A 20155-nucleotide genomic window follows, 5' to 3' on the forward strand; every position below is an offset into this window, starting at 1 on the left:
GAGATTGATGCAGTCCTCAGTATTGTGTCCTATGCCATTAGAATGGTAGGCACATGTTTGGTCAGCTCGGTAGAACCGGTTCTTCGGGTCAACGACCTTTGGGGGAAGCGTTTGGATCATTCCGACCGTGCTCAATCTTTTGAACAGACCGGTCTGTGTTTCCATTAACCGAGTGAACACGCGGGCACGCTTCTTTTTGAAGTTCTGATGTGGTGCATTATAAGTGTTTGGTGGTGGCTGATTTTGGTAGGTATTAGGTTGGTTATTTTTTGGAGGACGGTAAGTGGGTGGGGGAGTCTGATAATTTGGTTGTGGATCTTGGTAATTCAGGGGAGGTGATTGGAAGGTATTTTATGGGGTTTGGTAATTTGGGGGTGGTGATTGGAAGGTCGGCTACGCGTAATATACATGCACCGCATTGTAAGGAGCAGTTATGTAAGTGTTTAGGGGAGGTGAAGCATATGCTTTCATCGGGAATTCTTCCCTTCTTTTGGGTTTTAGGCTAGAAGTCTGAGATATGCTTACCACGTCTTCCTTCTTCTTCCTTATAAACCCGGTTGATCTTGACCCAGCGGACTTTCCGGTCATACTTATGATTCGGCCTGTTTTAGGACTATCTTCTATGGTTTCTCCCATTTGGACTAGTTCGGAGAATCTTCTTCCGGCCATTGAAAGCATCCTGCCATAGAAATTTGTTTCTTATGAATGGATGAAGACCCATACCAGTTCATCCTCACCCATTGGCGGTTGTACCCGGGCAACTTCTGTTCTCCACCTACCTGTATACTCACGGAAGTTCTCGGTGGATTTCTATTTTACCTTTTCTAATACATGTCCGGTATCATTTCCGTGTTAAACAAAATCTTTCTATGAAGGTCGCAGCCATGTCATCCCATGTAATCCAACGGCGTATGTCATGCGTCGTGGACCATTCTGAGGCCTCCCCGGTCAAACGCCGGCTAAGCAGCCTCATGATGAGCGCTTGGTTATCTCGGACACCGACTAATTGGTCACAGTAGGCCTGTAGATGGGCTTTCGGATTACCCGCCCTATTAATACAGCTCAAAACGCGGCACCTTGAAGCCTTTGGGTAAATTCAAATTTGGATGCATACACAAGTCGTCCTAACTTAGGCCTGTGCCTGTGTGAGCGATTTTCATTTTTCGCTCTAACATTGCTGTCATCTTCCGCTCGAGCCTCTCTTCTTGTTTTTTCCTGCTCGGCCTTCCATGATTTTTCCATCTCCTCGTAGTGATCAATTTCTTGATCGGGTGAAAAAGTGCCTAGGGTGACAGGTGTGTGAAAGGAAACAGCAAGGCGAGTTCGGTGAGTAGGGGTGGTTTTGGCGGTCGGTAGTGAGATGGTGCTTGGCTGTATGGTGATGTCGGGATGGGTGTTTTGTGTGGTGCTGGGTAAGAGGGGATAGAGTGAGTGGTTCCGAGAATTTAGGTAGTGTTAAGTGGTGTTGGAGTATGGTAAGAAGTACCAATGTGACCCTCGTGAATTGGGGTGAATGATATGGTAGTCAAAGTGGACTGGGTGGGAAAATGATCAGGTAATGGTGAATTCAGAGATGGAAAAAACGGCGGAGGCCTTCTTTCTTCAGTAGGGGCCTCTAGGGCTGCATTAGCATCTTTGTTTCGCGCCACTTCCTCTTGAAGATGGGCAATTTTCTCAAACATCATTTTCATGACGTCTTCAGTAGGTGATGACTTAGGCAGTTCGTGCAGAGGCGATCATCTGAAAGCAATGTCAGAAGGGGTAGTTTCATTCTCTGATGTACCAGTCATCGTTTCTTTGCCTTTTTCTTGTCGGGATAGGGATGCTATTGCAGCTTTGGATCTTGTGAAGTATGCCAGTGTAAACACGAATCAACCTCTCCTTCTAGAAGAAAAGAATAACTCAAAGTTAAACAAAGTTAGTTTCGTTAGGTAATAGAAAGATAATCAAGATATCACAAGCAGATGGCAATTAAAAACACTTAGCACATAAATAATCACAGGTTTGATTTAAATGCTCAATTGATCTCTTATACCGGGTCTTGGGTACTTAGGCTTTGTTAAGTAAGGAAAGTTTAATATTTATAATATATAGGGACCGAGTCTTACGTAGACTTCCTACGTATCCCTCCGCAAGAAATCAGGCTCTTCCGTGGTTCGGTTTACATAAGATAAGACTCCCTACCTTAAAACCTACCTGTGATCAAGCCCAATAGGGGCTTCCTGCATATCCCTCCTCGGGATATCAGGTCGGCGCAGTTCCGTTTACACAAAAATGGGTGGGACAAATCCGTATTAAGTACAAAAAATGGGATCTCCTAAAACTACCCAAAAGGTGACCTTTCTTTTGAGGTCAAAACAGATTATTTGTCCATTCAACCCTTTCCCGGCCCTAAAGCCCCTAAATCCTAATACTGAGGCCGGAGCACCAACCAAATGGCGCCTTTGTGGATCAGGTTCTTCACCTCAAACTTGAATGTGTTGCATTCTTCTATGTCGTGCCCCAAGGCTCCAGAATGGTACAAACACATTTTGCGGCGGCCAACTCCTTCAGTTTGAGCCCTTCTGGTTCTGACGGGGCTAATATTCTTGATGCTGACAAATTCTGAAAGATGCTAGCCTAAGAGGCCTTAAATACCGTAAAGTCATAACGCCAAATATGAGTGTTCAACGTAATCCCTTCGGTTGGGGAGATGTTATCGTGGACCCAAAGTGATTGTGGGCCCCACATCTTGGTGATGCCTGATTATTTCGATCCTAACAAGTGGCATCAGAGTCAATGGTTAGCAGGTTAAATACAAGTTCAAGACCTGTTCAAATCAAGCAGTAACCAAGTTCATGATAATGAAGATCTTGTCCTGCTACATGTGGAGACAATTTTCAATCATATTTTCAACAGTCATGCTGCTGCATATTTTTAAAACAAAAATAATTTTTAACTCATGCTTACTTTAACGCATGAGCTCCAATTTTCAACTCATGCTTACTTTTAACGTATGAGCTCAAATTTTCAACCCTTGCTTACTTTAAACGCTTGGGCCAATTTCAACCCATGTTCACTTTTAACGCATGGGCTCCACTTTCAACCTGTGCTCATTTTTAACGCACAAGGCACAAATTTTTAACCCATGTCTACTTTTAGTCATAGCAAGCAGCAGTGATGAAAATTATGTGAAGAAGACGAATCAACTTTTGTCAAGAAAATCCAGGCCAAAAGGGGAGATTTGTTAGGTTTTTGCCTTGATTTTCTTATCATATTTGGATTTTTTCTTTTCTTGAAGGAAGAGCAAAGAAGTTACCATATTTGGTTTTACTTTTACCAAAAGGAAAATTTTAATATTTCATATTTGGGTAATCTCTTTCTTAGAGAAAAATATTTTGGACCTCTATAAATTGAAGAATCCTTCTCATACAACATAACACAATAGCATCCACAATGTAGTCCTTTAGAGAGTTTTGTTTAGGAGGAGATTTTTCTCTTAATAGTTTTATGCTTTTACATTAGTTTTTCATATGTAGATCAATTGATCAAACAATATTAGAATATTATGCCTCTTTTAGTATGTTTTTCTTTGTTCTCTGATTTATCGCCGTTCAAAGTTTGCAATTATTAGCTTTCGTATAACGCCCTAATTATTTCAATCCTAACATGAGGAAGCTGCTGCAACAGATTCCTCAATTGTCGGAGAAAATCAAAATAGTTGTTGCAGTTGTTGCTGAGGAAGTTGTTGCAACTGTTTGATTTTCTCCAACAACTGAGGGATCTGTTGCAACAACTTCCTCAACTGTTGCAACATGTTCATCAGTTGTTGCAATAACTTCAATAATGTTGTACTTGTTTGATCAATTGTTTAAGTTTTTTTTTCTTTTTCTTATTTACTTTGAATGATGCACAAAATTGATGATTTTTATTTGTTCCTTGTGTGCAGATAAAATGGCTCCAACCAAAAGAAAAGATCAGAAATCAACTACGACATCAAGTAGATATAGTAAAAGAGCTATTGCAAACGCCATTAGATGACCTTGCTGAACATGCAACAGTATTTTTGAAACAACAAATGAATCTCCAAGTCATAGTCAGTATGATATATAATCTTCAGACCAAAATGGGAGCTCAGAGACCAAAGAAGCCTTTCAATTCAAGTAGAAGAAGAAAAAGAAGTAGGAATAGGATCTGAAGATGGCGAGGATGGAGATGATAATGATGATACACATTTTAGTGAGCTTCATACCCAAGAAGGAGATGAAGATGATAATACTACATCAATCTAAAAGTCAACGACCGGCAGTGAACAAAAAAACAAGCAGTTATATGATCAGAATGTCAAGTTTTCTACTGCTGAGTCATCCAATATTATTTTTGTCAATTTGTTTGATTTATGTTATTGTTAAACAGTATTATGAATTGGATGTATTTTATGTTCAATATATATTCTCTATGTTCATTATATATTGTCTATATTTAGTAGATATTTCCAGCAAATATTAGATTTAAACAGTTGTTGCAATAATTTAGACAAATGTTGCAACAAGTCACAGAACTGCTGCAACAACTTAGGAATTATTGAAAATTGTTCCAACAAATCATATGAATTGTTGAAACAACTGAGAAATTGTTTAAGTTTTGAACCAACAAGTCACATTAATTGTTACAACAATTAATGTGACTTGTTGGAATAGTTTCAAACAAGAATAGCTTCAAACAAGTCATAGAGTTGTTGCAGCTTCTGATAAAACTATTGGAATTATTTCTAACAAGTCACATATTTGTTGCAACAATTGCTCGATTGATCATCTATTACGATCAAATTACTATCTTATTGACACAAAATCTATAATTATTATTTAAGAAAATCATTAAATCACTCTATTGATCATTCAATTACGGTTGACTACACATATAATTACTCGATTGATCATCTATTATGATCAAATTACTATCTTATTGATTAAGAATAACATTAAATATAGCTATTGGTCATTAAAAATCATTGAATCACTCCATTGATCATTAAATATGGTTGAATCTAATAATTCATTTATTGAATCACTCTATTGATCATTTGATGAAGGTTGTCCACACATACAATTACTCGATTGATCATCCATTATGACCAAATTACTATATTATTGATTAAGAATATCATTAAATACAGCTATTGGTCACTAATAATCATTGAATCACTTCGTTGATAGCTAAATCACCCTACTGATCATTCAATTAAGGTTGACTACATGTACAATTGCTTGATTGATCATCTATTATGATCAAATTAGTATCTTATTGTTTAAGAATAACATTAAATATAATTGTTATTCATTAAAAATCTTTGAATCATTTCATTGATCATTAAATATGGTTGAATCTAGTAATTCATTCATTGAATCACCCTATCGATCATTTGATTAAGGTTGTCTACACGTACAAGTGCTCGATTGGTCGTCTATTATGATCAAATTACTCTCTTATTATTAAGAATATCATTAAATATAGTTTTTGATCATTAGCAATCATTGAATCACTTTGTTGATTATTAAATATGATTGAATTTAGTAATTTATTCAATTAAATCACCCTATTGATCATTTGCTTAAGGATGACTACACATATAATTGCTCGATTGATCATCTATTATGATCAAATTACTATCTTATTGATTAAGTATATCATTAAATATAGCTATTGGTCATCAAATATAGTTGAATCTAGTAATTCATCGTCAAATATCATTGGATCACCCTATTAATAATTAGATTAATGTTGACTACACTTAGATGATTCCGCGACTCCAGGCCTCCTCTTTGTCTAGCTTCTTTGCCGTTTTAATGGCTCAACATATGGAGGAGATATTTCTCACTTTAAAATATGCAGAGGAACTTCTCAAAATTCTTCAGAAGGCACATGACTAATTGTTTAGCAGTTGTTGCAACTTCTTTATTAGTTGTTGCAATAATTTTAGAAGTTTTTATACAGCACCTTTAGCTGTTGTTGCAACAACTGTAATTGCTATGATATTTGTTGGAAAAAACTGCAGCTTTGCCCAGATAAAAAATTGATACAAAAAAACACTGTTCACTTACAAAAAATCACCTTTGAAGTAATGCCCGGTGATACACGAATGAAATTCAGTCCAAAAAAATATGTAAAGAAGAAGAAGAAGAATCCACTGAAGAAGGAGGAGGAGCTTTGGCTCGTTTGTGCATTTGCAATTTTGTGCTTTTTTTTTTTTTTCCTTTTTAGTTGGTGATACACGAATGAAATTCAGTCCAAAAAAATATGTAAATCGGGTGAATTCATTTTTTTTTTCTTCCACCAATTTTCTAAAATGAAGAAGAAGCAAGAGGGAAGAAGAAGAGGAAGAAGAAGCAAGGGGGAAGAAGAAGAGAAAGAACAAGAATAGGAAGAAGAATAGGAAGAAGAGGAGGAAGAAGAAGAAGAAGAAGAAGAAGGAGGAGGAGGAGAAGAGGGTCGTTTGTGCATTTGCAATTTTGTGTTTTTTTTTTTTTCCTTTTTAGTTAATTTAGGGTTTTATATACTGGGGTCAAAGTGTAAAAAAAAAAAATTGAGGGATTTTCTGAAAATGGGTCACTAACCCAATTTTTGTCACCCCTACTCAATAAAAATAACTTAAGTCACTCCAACTTAAATTTGAAACTTTTTGTCATCCTTAATTAATTCTCCCCACTAGGTGCTCTTTAGGTGTAATTTTTATTTTATTTTGTTGTAATGGTAATAGTTACAGTTATTATCAAAAAATAAATAATTAGACACTTTTCTTTAGATAAAGGCTGAACCCATTGGGAGCCCCTTGTGGTCTGCAAGATATTTCACTTAAACATCTCAAATACGCCTTGTTTCATTTAGACACTTGAACTTGAGTTAAAATGTGTTATTGAACACTTTTGCTGATGTTGCATTGTGCGTATAGTTCACCTTTTTGTGGAGCGCGAAAAAGAATATTTTTTTAGTTTTTTTATTTTTTCTTTCTCCTTCATCTTCTTCCTCCCTCCTACCACTTTCTTCACCATATCCACCCTTTCTCTTCATCTACTCTCTCACTGCTAGCACCGGAACCACCACATCTCCATCATTTCCTTATTCACCCACCACAAGAACCACAAAATCTCCACCTTTCTAATCCATTTGTAACAACAGATACATAAAATAAATCTGGGTCTAAAATTATTTCGGTGGAACTTCATTTTTTTCGTTTGAGCATAATTTAAAGAAGCAAAACGAAAACAAGGGGTGTGGTGGAGAAAAACAGGGCACATTTTTGCAGACAAAAGACCCAATCGGGTTAAACCCATCAATATATTCAAGAAAATATAAAGAAATCCAGTTAAGAAAACACATAATTTCACCTTTCTAGAAATCAAAATCAACTGAAGGAACCATCAGAATCACTGTTTTGTCACTCTGGATTGAAGAAATTGAGATGAAAATTTGAAGACTCCATTAAAGCTCATTTGAAAATGAGAAAATATATATAATTAATGGAAAGATTTCTCTAGCTTAGATTTCATAAAATGGAATAGATTGGAAGTTGTGTGATGGCCGGCATCAATGGTGGTTCTGCTAGTCAAGGAGCGGATGAGTACGGGGCTTAGAAAATAAGATTTTTAATTAACTAAAATAGTTTAAAAATAATTGTTCTACTCGTGTTTTATTTTTTAATAATTATTTTGGATATATATGCCACATATACTAATTTAATTTGTCAATTTGCCACGTAATTAGCAAGTGTGTTACACACACATTACATATTTGGCTGATTGTGCAAAAGTGTCTAAATGGAATATCGGGCTCCATCTTAGGTGTCTAACTGGAACAAGACGTATTTGAGTTGTCTAAGTGAAAGATCTTGCAAATCACAAGGGGCCCCCGACGGGTTCAGCCTTAGATAAATACTCCATATTATTTTTAACAATTTAATTTGTGTAGACATGTGTGGAATGTTTGCATGATCAAATCAGTAATAATCACAGTTGAGTTCAGAACTGGAAAAGGGCGCTGGAGTAGGGCCAGATAAAGCTGACTGATTATTGAGAAGAATTTAAGTTATATATACATTGATCGACTGTGTTAAATCTTTTTTAAGCTAGTATTAGTGAATTTTAACATATAGATACATAGCAGAATGGGCAGATGAAGCTTTACATAATCGAGTTCATTCCAACTCATTACTTTTGACGCGCAACATAAATTTATATATAAAAAATCATTAATTAATATTGCAACAAACAAGAAATATGAACAGGCGAAAATCATTTCCCCACCCCTTCCCCCGAACTTTGCCTTAAAAATCAAACGCCCCCACCCTCCCCCCACCCCCACCGCAACTTTCAACAATAGACATCTTCCCCTTTTTACCAATATCCAGTCACTGACCGTAGCTTTAAAATATTAACCAATCACTAGAAGGGCAAAACGTAATTTCCTTTGTCTTCCAATTTAGTGGGTTACCCTAATTAATTAATATTACCCTTCAAATTTTACAGCACAATTTCTTGTTTTTCAGAGAAGAATGATCAATAACCTACTATCCCAACTTCACCCGCGCAAAGTGAAGGTACGCAATCTCGACAAGCTTCACTCTTTTGCCTCCAGCTATTTTGTCATTGTGTTTTGCTCAAACTTCTTATGCATAATGAACGACTCCCTAATTCTCTAAATGATGTAAGATTAGTCTGCGCTTATCTTAGTTTTCCGGTACAGATTAAGTTAAAACCACTCTTCCTCATGCATAGTACAAAAACATTCTTGCTCTTGCTTACTAATGTAGCTACAAATGTTTCATATTTCAGGTGACTTGAAGCCTGGAGCAGAGTTCAAGATTACTAGAGTTGTTGATAAAGAAACGCTCATGACAAAAAATTCAAATGCCGCCATTAAAATGGTAAATTTTATTTTAGCTACATTATTGTCATCTAACACACTTTTGCTGCCTTTCAATTTGGATATGCATTTTTTTATAATTTCAATTTGTCTCTGCTTGCCATTGGAACTGAATTACTCCATTCAGCTTTATTCCTATGGAAAATGTTCTTCAAGAAACACGACGATTACAAGGTACACAAAACCATTTGCTTCAATTCATTTTTTATTTGATTGGCTTCAGACGTCTAGGGAAATAATAAGAACTAAAGGAGAACACTGCTTGGTTATACACATAAAAGTTTGAGTGCTAAATAGATGAACTGGTGGACTATTGAGTGCTATTTGAGTCAAAGATGAATAGTTATTAAACACTTAATATATCCAACATTAGTTTATTCAAACGTTTGAATTACAATCACTAGCTACTACTCTTTAATATTTGATAGGCTCCAAATGCTACCAATGACTTGTGTCGTTACAGTAGGTTGGTCGATTTATTTGATCAACTTATGAAAAATCATACATTCGATCCTTATGTAGTTGTAGAACTATTTTTTTGGTCTCTTTATTTAATTTTTGTTGTCGATATGTTGGACTACTCTTTACCGCATGGAAGTGGCAAGCCGCTGGAGATATTAGCAAAGCTAAATGAGTTGGTTCGCTTTTCACCTGATGAAAAGATTGGTGTTTTTTATGCTAATTTTTCATCTTCTCTTGCTGCACAGCTTTTAACTCAAAACTAATGGTTAATAATGAAGTTGAAGCAACTATATATACCATGGGAAAATGTTAGTATGTGACAAGACTGATCCAAGAATATTATATCTGTGATATGTCACATATGGATCATATACATCTATTTCTTATCTCTCCTCTCTATTTTTTCTTTTGAACAATCGGCGCATTTTAGTATGTGATAAGACTGATCTGAGAATATTATATCCGCAATATGTCACATACGGTTCATATACATCTATTTCTTATCTCTCTCCTCTCTATTTTTTCTTTTGAACAATCCGCGCATCGCGCGGGTACGTATACTAGTGATCAATAACCTACTATCCCAACTTCACCCGCGCAAAGTGAAGGTACGCAATCTCGACAAGCTTCACTCTTTTGCCTCCAGCTATTTTGTCATTGTGTTTTGCCTTTTCGATTACCAACTATCAGATACAAAATCATACTTTGTCATTGTGTTTTGCCTTTACGATTACCAACTATTTTGTCATTGTGTTCTGGAGCATGAATACTACATATTTTATATGATTTTGTATTTTGCTAGTTATTTTCTGGAGCATGACTACTACATCTTTTGTATTTTGAAAGTGACATATTAATTAAGTGTACTTAAAAAATTGTTTTCGGATTTCCTAGTTTTGCACAATGTAGGAGCTTTCCTTTTTATCATAGACATAATTTTTTATTTTATTTTTTTGCCTTAAAAGATACACCAAACTTACACTTAATCTAAATTGGTGTTATTTCAGGGATGTTATTCACATTATCGTTACATTGTCCTGATAAGTGCTATCAAGTCTTTCATGTGGATGATAATTGTTATGGGACTTTGGATTTGCTAGAAGATGCTCATAATGCTTTAACAGGAGGTCCTTCTACTTGGTTGGAAAAAACTACTTGTTTAGAAGCTATTCATCCGAATACTGGTGTTATAATAAAACTGGATAATGATGCTGATTTAAACATGTTGTTTAATATGTACAAGGATTTGGGAAAGGGAGAGGTTCACATAAATTTGACTATAATGAATGAAATCCTTGATGAAGCTGAGGGTGAAATTTTTCAGTGGACCGACGATGAAGAAGATGAAAATATGATTGAGAATATGGAGGCTCACTCAGATGACCAAAATATCGATGATGGTTTATCTGATTATGAATCTGATGAAAATGGAGTATTTGAAGGTGTTAGTGATGATGATGAAGCAATTGATCACCCAATGGCAAAGGTAAGTGGCAAGATGCAAGGTGAGGTTTTCAAATATACCTATGATGAGAAACTGAAGAAAGAGATAGTTTTACTTAAAGTGGGGCAAATATTTAATAATGTCACTCATTTTAGAGAAGTTATGGAAGAATTTGTCCGTCAAGAGGGTTTTCCTATTGAAAAGCTAAAGAATGAGAAGAGAAGGTTTATTGCTATTTGTAAAGATAGAGGATGTGATTGGAAGATTCGTGCTTCCCCTTAAGGCGATGGCATAACTTACAAGATTAAAAAATTAAGTGGTCCACACACATGCCTCCAAGATATGAAAGGTCATGGAGCAACTTCAGGATGGATTGCGAAACAATTTGAGTCAGATTTCAGAGCCGATTATGATTTTTCTGCGGATAAACTTTATGTTTCATTGAAAGAGAAATTCGGCCTCGATATTAGAAGTCAAAAGTTGTTAAGGGCAATAAGGATTCAAAGAAAAATAGTTGTTGGAGATCATGAAAAGAGTTATATGCCAAAATACCACAATACATAGCTATTCTAAAAGAGACTAATGAAGGTGTTATGATAAAGTTAAAGTGTATTGGCTTAGATATACTGAATCCCGGGTGCAATCCAATCCTTGAACACTTTTACATTAGCTTTGAGGCACAAGGTTATGGTTTTGTTAATGGTTGTAGGTGCTTTATTGGTATTGATGCTTGTTTTCTGAAGGGCCCCTTTAAAGGACAATTACTTGTTGTCGTTTCACTTGACGCAAATTCAGGTATTTTTCCTTTAGCAGTCATGATTGCTAATAGGGAAGACGGGCTGACATGGGAGTATTTTCTTGATTGCTTGTCCAATTCTGTTGGAGCTATTGGAGGCATCACATTTATGAGTGACAGGCAAAAAGGGCTCAAGAATGCCGTGAAAAAAGTTTTTCCTATGGAAAATCATAGATTTTGTGCAAGACACCTTTATAACAATTTTAAGGTAAAAAATCCTGGTCCAAAGTTAAAACAACTTTTTTGGGCAGCAGTTAAGGCCTATAATGAGCAAGACTTTTTGCAAGTTATGGATGAGATGAAAGAAATAAGCAGATCTGCTTATAATTGGCTTTTGTATGACGGCAAAGAACCACTTGGGAGTTGGGAAAGATATAAATTTGATGAACATGTAAGAAACGATCATGTGACGAATAACATGACCGAGTCTTTCAATGCTTTTGTGGTGAAAGTTAGAGAAAACCCAGTTCTTACTTTGTTGGAATGGATTAGAAGGAAAACTATGACTAGATTTCAACAAAGATATGAAAAAGCCGTTGCTCTAGCAACTCCAATTCCATCAAAAGCGAGAGAAAGAATTAATCGAAATCAGAAGGAGGGGAAAAAGCTGCTTTGTTTCAGAGGTAGTGATCACTTGTTTGAAGTAAATGACTCAAAAAACTATGTGGTGAATTTACAGGAAATGTCTTGTCAATGTAGAGAATGGCCAATTAGTGGAGTGCTGTGCAAACATGCACTATGTTGCATGACTCATATTAGAGATGATCCTACCAGATTTGTTCATCCTCTACTCACTAGAGATTTTTATGTGAAGACTTATTCTAAGACAATCAATCCGGTTCCAGATGAGAGCAAATGGCCAGCTGTAGATCACCCTGTTGGGTGTCCTCGTGAAGATATAGAGAAGCAGAGAGGTAGAAAACCAAAGAAAAGAAAAAGAGAATTGGATGAACAACCAGCCAAGAAGAGATCAGTTCATTGCATTTGCACAATATGTCATCAAATTGGACATAATAGTAGAACGTGTGGAAAGAAAAAATCAACTACAAATGAGGGTGGACTCCATTAGTAAGTTCATTACTTTATCACTTTCCTAACTTTGAGTTCTTAAACTGAATAATAATTATTTCATGTTATTAAATTTACAGGTTTCATTCAATTGACGTGACACGTTTTATGGCTGGGATGAACATATGGCTAGCTTATTGATTATACTGAAAACTTATCACTTTTTTTGAAAAAATTTCAGTCTTTTATGGATGTACATCTTGTTTTCATGGATGAACATCTTGTTTTCATGGATGAATTGAGCATAAACATTGTTTGCTAAAAACATATTGATGCTAAAGGAACAGCATATGATTTTGAGAATTTGAAACACTTAATGTTTGAGATTGGGAATGTCCGAGACAGCTTAAGGTTAATGCCGGACTTCCAAAGGAGGGAAATGGCTGCAAATTTGGCAATGAAAATGGCTGCCATGTTTGGTGATAGCAGTGGAGATGAAGGAGGATTTGATTGATAGAAGCCGCATAAAGTTCACTGATCACATATGCCCCTCAGTTTCACTTCTTGTGGAGCTGTTCATAAACTAAAGGAATCTGATAAGCGCGTTGTGCATTCGTGTTTAAGTGAGATCGACGAGCTAGCTGTTTATCAAAGATATCTGCTATAAAAAATCACAGCTTTAATTTTGTGTGTTTATGATCCTAGCAGGTGATTGGAAGGGTAGAAATGTTTTAGCTTGTTCAGGCTTCTATAGTAGTTCTTTAGATTTTCCTACCAGAAGTGATTTGTGTATTATTAGCAAGAGTAATATATTATGTTATGAGAATCAGCTATGTTCTCTTGTTGACACACGCAAGAGGAAACAGAGCGGTTAGTTTCATGAGAAAAAAAAATGGTGTTCCCAGTAACAACAGCCTGCAATGGTATCTTGACCAAATCCTCCCCTTAATCCTAATAGACAAGCATTAGAAGGAAAAAAAGAATAAACCTACTTAATCTAAGAACAAAGTGAACCTGAGTGTTTGGTGATGTGCTGAAGAACATGACGCACTTTGGCAGAGAGATTGCACTGTGAAATTTTAAGGGTAATATTAATTAATTAGGGCAGCCCATTAAATTGGAAGACAAAGGAAATTACGTTTTGCCCTTCTTGTGATTGGTCAATATTTAAAGCTACTAGTCAGTGACTAGATATTAGTAAAAGGAAAAGGAAGGGGGGGGGGGGGGGATGGAAATGATTTTCACCCGATACAAACCCATAGCTACATAGTACTATATAATAGATTCAATGCTGAAAAAACTTTAAAGATTAAATGCATGGAACTTAAATCTTGGATCCGCCCTTTTATAGCAGGTTAGTCACTATTTTTGTTAGATTACCATTTAACACTTACCAAGAAATTTATACAATGTAATTATCTAATAAATGCTGATTGCATAAATATTCTTTTTACATGTATAATCATATGGCTCATTCTCAATGCCAGATTTTGAATGACGTCAATGAGCATTCCAGGGAACTTAGGTGGCTTGCAGTTGGACCACTTGAAGAAGCTAAGAGATTTACTTCATACAATGTCAATGGGTTCAAATTTAGAACTCTATCACGAGAGCAGGGGCTGAAAACTCAAAGCGTGGAGTATTTGGTACATTTGATACTAGAAGTTATGCAAGCAACCGTGACAACAATATGGTAGTTGGAGGTGTTCCATATTACGGAAAATTGGTGGACATAATCGAATTGAACTACAATGGTCAATTTACGGTTACATTGTTCAAGTGTCAATGGGCTAATACCACCTCTTGTGACGAGGCATAAAAAAAGACGAGTTGGGATTTACGAGTGTTAATTTTTCCCATTTGATACATCTTGGTGATCGGGAAGAGCATGAGCGTATATATTGGCATCACGACTGCCCAACTTGTATATTACGTTGATGATGAAAAGGAAAAACAATGGAGTGTTGTTGTTCATCTAAAACCAAGAGACTTGTATGACATGGGAGAAGAAACAGAAGAAGAGTCCATTTATGATGTCATTTCTTCTTCACAAGAAGATTTGGGTAGTCGGTTTCCTGATGGCGATCAAGATTTACGATTGACAAGGGATGAAAATAGAAGATGAAGATAAATATTATTTAGAAATATGACTACTAGATTTAAAAAGTTTTAAATGAACAACGCTTCATCCAAAATGTTTGTTGCACATTTAATTAGAGTTCCTCACTTTGTATAATAGGTTTGTCTTGACACTTGATGTTAATTTTGACTTCAATTTTCTCTATTAAAGTCTCTGCTTTTAATTGGTTGTTGCTAAAATTATGCGTTACTAACTACGCCTATATTTACAGCAATGGCTAGGCCAAGAAGGTTCAAGGCTACACCACTTGATACGAGAGATCACTTCACCGCAAATTCTCATGAGGTTAGGTGTAAATGCTTTAAGGTTGCACCACCTGAAGCTGATTCTGCATCAAAAACTTGTACTGGAGCTCGTTCTGGTGCTTCGTCGTCTAATGGTAGTGATCATGTTAGCATGCCACCGACACATGGCCTCGAGTATGCTTCATCGAATCGATTCATCGGATGATGATGATGTCCCTCCTACTTCTAGTGAGACTACTGCAAGTAAGAAGAAGAGCTATTGGATTGTCAGTCTTATGGGTAAGCATCGTTACTACTCTTGTATTTTTGCTTGGCAACGATATTATTTAAAGTATGACAAATTTTTGTTCTAGATGAGGGTGGTACCATTACAGAAGGAAGACTGAAGGTGCGAGATATTTGGTCACTTCTTACGGGTAAAAGGATTATCATCCCGTGCAATGAGCTTGGCCAACCAATAGATGATGCAGGTGGTCTCTTGGGTGGCTTCATGGGAGATTTAGGGTCTGACTTTTCTATATTTCCTATGTGTTACAAGTCATGGCAAGGTTCCAGTTAACTACAAGAATAGCGTATATGACGACATTATACAGGTGCACTATTATTATATTTTTTTCTGTTGAAATAACTATTTATTTCTCCTAAGATGGGGTATGTTTCCGGAAATTCCTGAAATATGGAATGTCTGAATAGAAAATGATCAGAGGCACTACAAAGCATATTTACAACGATATTTCGTATTAATTGAACTAGTAAGCTTCAGATATAAAATCGCTAAAAACGGAAAAAAAGAGTGAACAGGGGATTGGCTTGAAGAGCATAATTAGTAAATACATCACCTAATCTAATCTAAGGTGCTGCAAAAGCATCATCAACCCATCTAATCATCTGAGGATCAGTGACCTTATTAGTATTATCATTCTTGGAAAATTTAAAAGGAAATCCAAGCAATGATTGAGTAGCAGCTTTGAGTTTGTTTACTTGCTTCCTATGACGTATTCGCCTCAAGACTACATCTTTGTTCGTTGGCCCTGTAGAATGAGGTGGCTTCAAGTAAATATGGCTGGTTACACCTCTTGCAATTTGATTATCTTCTTCCTCTTCCTCTTGGATATCTACTTGAAAATCATCTTCATCATGTCCATTACTAGAAATAGTAGAAACCTGCTTGTCTGTTTGTGAAAAATGCCTTTTTGGGACCATGGAGTTACTAGCCATTATAAATGTGGGATGCAAGAAAAGAACTAGTAGTAGTAGAAGGAAAGATGTTAAATCTGCTTTCTTTTTACCTAACTTTTGGTCCCATCTTTGTTTTGTTATTTGTAGTGTGTTTCACCTTTTCTCTATCTCCCAACAGCTTATAATAAATCTGTCGAATAATAGATGAAGATAGATGTCTGACTTGTTTAATGATATATTGTCTTATGCAGAAGAAGATTCTTGTGGAGGATGGTCGATTAAGAGACTACATGATGAAGAGTATTGGAAAGACATGGAAAGATACTAGATGTTCCCTCTATCATAGCTTTTATAAAGAGTCACTGACTTTTGAGGAAAATGTTGCAAGACGTCCCGGTGGAATTGATCTTGACCAGTGGACATGGTTTCTTCAATACCGCAAGGATAAGAAAACACAGGTAACATATTATTTGGTGGGTTTTTTAAGCTTCAAATCTCAAACCAATAGAGCTTTGCAAATAGTTTTAAGAGCCAAAACAAAACAAAAAAATTGGTTCTCTCTCTCACACAAACACACACTAGTGACTGACAAACTCTTTAATGCCCCCATCAGTCTCTCCTCTCTTCTTAGACACTTCTAAAACTGTCCTTCCCCTTTTAAGTTTTTAACCAAACAAACAACAAAAGTTTGTTACATATGCAATTCCCATTCTCAGTAAATCTTTTCTTTAAGCTTTCTCTTTGTTCTATTAATTCTTGGTTACATCTCCTCTTAATACCCTTTTAACAGGTTTTTGATTTAGTTACAACTGGTGCTTCTTTCTGTTTTTTGTTTTTGTTTGAGTTTTTGTCTTTGTTGGACAAAGGGATTTTTTTTTCCTGAAAATGTTGTTGCATATATTAACTGTTTTATCTTTATCTGTGTTTGTTGTGGAGTGTTTAGACCCTGCATTTAATGATGATGTTATGGGTTTAATTGTTTTCAAAATTTGAAAAAGAAAAATTCAACTATGGCTTTTATTAATTCTTGGTTAATACAAGTGCGAGAAGATGTGCAAAAGCGAAATCTTTGAAAATCGACGGAAGCAAACTTACACACACTAATGGTTCAAAAAGCTTACCTAGGAGAAAAATTTGAAAGAGGTTTGTCAATTAAAAAGCTCAAGTTATTTGTTTCCTGTTCTTCAAATTTTTCATGGTCTTATAGTTTTAAATATATGATTGTGGTCATGATAATGTAGGAGCGTAAACGTGGGAGACCAATGAGTAGAGGAGAGTTGTGGCCATGACTCACATGACGGAAAGACTCGACATATATGAATGAAGCGACAAGCTTATTGGTGTAAGTAATAATTGATCAATTTTCTTTATATACCTAAAATAAAAATTCTTATTTAATGGTTGATACTAAATTTATGTAGGAGCAAATAGAGAGGATTGAAAGTCAGGATGGCATGTCAAAGAAAATTTCAGAATTTGATTCACTTGCACAAGTGTTAGGAAAGGAGCACGGTCGGGTTCGAGGTGGGTTATGAGCGACACCTACTCGAAGTGTTTGGCCAAACGACCTATCAATTTAAGGGTGTATCTTGACACAAGCTAATCGAGATCATGGAAATGGAGGAGATGAAGTTGAAGATGCGGGAGCAAATCCGTGGTGGAAAGTGAGAGATCTAGAAGGCGTGCTCTTGAGAACTTTCTAACAAGATATATGGTCCAACAAGGAATGGAATTGCCAGCCGAGTTGGCTGATATGGGTAGTGCTACGACGGTATGTTTTTCTGCCTATGCTGCTTTCTGGTAATTGATTCTTTGGCAACCATTAGAGTTCTAATATATTGTTTTGTTTGGTTCATAGTAATGACAATTGAAAAATCTTGATATATTGCTACTTTTGTGTGAATGTATTATACTCTTTAAACTTTGGAAAACATTTGAATTTGTGTGTTGCTTGTGAAATCAATATGCGTCTGTCAAGTTAATCAGTTCACTATATCAGCCTCATCTATTTATTTTCCTCTGTTGCTAGTTCTAGGTGGAAATGGAACAATAATTGTCATATGGAAGCAGCTTACCACAAGAGACAGTACATCTAAGTAGGACTTGAATGCTATTAGATGCAAATGAAAATGGACTTCCCATTAGTACTACTAGTTGGTGAATAGTGACTATACAATCAGTGTACTAATAAATGTGTGTGATTCTCACTATTTTACTTTCCCATATAATAGAAATTTAAATATAATAAAAATGTGAGAAAGAGTACCTCTTTTGGTAGGTAAAAGTTAAGCGTAAGGAAGACAGGTAGCCGAGGTGGTTGTTGTTGTGCTATTGCCGGTGGTTGTTATACTCATTTGCAGGCAAGATTGAAGACAACATTGGCGATTCCTATATTATTTATTTAAAGGAGCCGCCACCCAATTTATTACTTGGGGCGAATTAGGACACCTAATTATTAAATAAATATTACTAAACTAAACTCCATTTTTAAGGTCTAACGAACCTAACGAATTCTATATAAGGGTTCTAATTATCCTAAAGGGAAGGGGTTAGGCATCCTTTAAGATCCGCTAAATACGGTTACCGACCAAACTTAGGTTAAAAATTAAGAGAAAATATAATAGATTAATGCCTTATAAGTAATTTTGAGAGAAAAGGTATTTTCTAAAAAAAAAATATAGGTAATGAAGTAAAGAGCTTTGCGAATAATAGTGCATTTCTAAATTTGAACGAGGAAACAATTACTTTTAAATGAACTGAATTTTTTTTTTTTTTTATAAACTATATATCTTAGCATTACTCATTTTCAAAAAAATATCTCGTATGAAAGGGGTTGTACATAAATAACTAAACTTAAACTTTTTTTTTAAAAAAAAGGGGTTAATAACTTAAGGATGAAATGCCACTTTATTTAAACGGGAGTTAAGTAAAAGTGATAACTTTTAGTTCACGAAAAAGGTTGCTCGATTAAATTAAACAAAGTAAAGTTATTATCCAAAAATTTGTTTTTTAATGCTCACAGACGTTTCTTTATTTAAGATTCAGTTGACGTGACTGAATTAAAAAATCACTATTGATCTAAAGTATAGTTAGAGGTAAACTTCTATGAAATTAATAACTAAAAAAAATCCTTAACTTAAACTAACAAGCTCTTTAAGACGTCATTTCAAAATTTATTGAACTCTAATCCATCATCTCTAAACTACCCCCCATAAGATTAACTATTTGAAGTATCCTTGACCTATGAAGTAAATTACTCGAGCAATTCAAAAATCCAAAAAAACATATAAAGCGTAAAATTGATAACGCGATGCGAGGGGAATTCCGTTGTTTCTCCCCATCCGTCGTATTCTATTTGGGTATGTTTTCGAGAGCATGAGAGGCGTCGCTGAAGATGTAAACGCAAGTCTTGGATTTATTGGCGGCAAACATTATTCTCAAACGAGATTGCTTGCGGCGGCGAGTCTTTTATGAAGACTCCATGTCGCTCCCAAAAGTGTACATGCAAAAGAAAAGGACAATATGGATTAGGACATGAAAGAGATTTAATAAGGAAAATACCATATAAAGATGAATTCTAAAGAAAATGACCAACCAAGTTCAATAGAATATAAGTTGCAAAGAGAACAAACATGAAACTTAATTACAAGCACAACCAAAATCGACAAGATTCAAGGAATCACTATGCGAATCATTTTTAGGGACAGGGTAGGTTAAGAGAAAGCACATTTGCTAAGTCAATCTATTCATATCGAAAATGCCAAGTTTGTTCACTGTGTGGTTGCTATTTCAAGACGGCCTAAAAGCAGCAAATTTTAGCCCAGACCACAACAATGTTTTGCTTCAAATGCAATAGATAATATTCCCAAATACGCAGCAACTGTATGGTCAAAAAATGCAACATAAAATCTGCCCGAATACAGCAGTTACTAGGCCCCAATCTGCCTGGAGTGCAGTAGCCATAGCAGCAAGTATTTTGCTCT

The 20155-nt window shown here is 35.7% G+C and overlaps 2 protein-coding genes and 1 long non-coding RNA gene across 4 annotated transcripts; all 3 read left to right on the plus strand.

Moving 5' to 3' along the window:
- Positions 1–9945: 9945 nt before the first annotated feature.
- On the plus strand, positions 9946–13510 carry LOC132051731 (uncharacterized). Its single transcript, XM_059442923.1, has 3 exons — positions 9946–9968; positions 10368–12668; positions 12950–13510. The coding sequence occupies exon 2, from the start codon at positions 10370–10372 to the stop codon at positions 11084–11086; it is 717 nt and encodes a 238-aa protein (XP_059298906.1). The 5' UTR covers positions 9946–9968; positions 10368–10369; the 3' UTR covers positions 11087–12668; positions 12950–13510.
- On the plus strand, positions 11398–13122 carry LOC132053802 (uncharacterized). Its single transcript, XM_059445905.1, has 2 exons — positions 11398–12514; positions 12950–13122. Exons 1-2 carry the CDS (start codon positions 11398–11400, stop codon positions 13120–13122), a joined length of 1290 nt encoding a protein of 429 aa, XP_059301888.1.
- A 1647-nt stretch (positions 13511–15157) lies between the features above and the next one.
- Positions 15158–17303, plus strand: LOC132054431 (uncharacterized). 2 transcript variants are annotated; one of them, XR_009414299.1, is made up of 4 exons: positions 15158–15236; positions 15347–15586; positions 16424–16630; positions 17223–17303. It is a non-coding gene; the product is annotated as an uncharacterized LOC132054431 (long non-coding RNA). The 2 variants fall into 2 exon arrangements; XR_009414298.1 differs by having other exon boundaries at positions 15199–15272.
- The last annotated feature ends 2852 nt before the right edge of the window (positions 17304–20155 follow it).

The sequence above is a fragment of the Lycium ferocissimum genome, chromosome 4 (assembly GCF_029784015.1).
Source record: "Lycium ferocissimum isolate CSIRO_LF1 chromosome 4, AGI_CSIRO_Lferr_CH_V1, whole genome shotgun sequence".
Lineage (NCBI taxonomy): Eukaryota > Viridiplantae > Streptophyta > Magnoliopsida > Solanales > Solanaceae > Lycium > Lycium ferocissimum.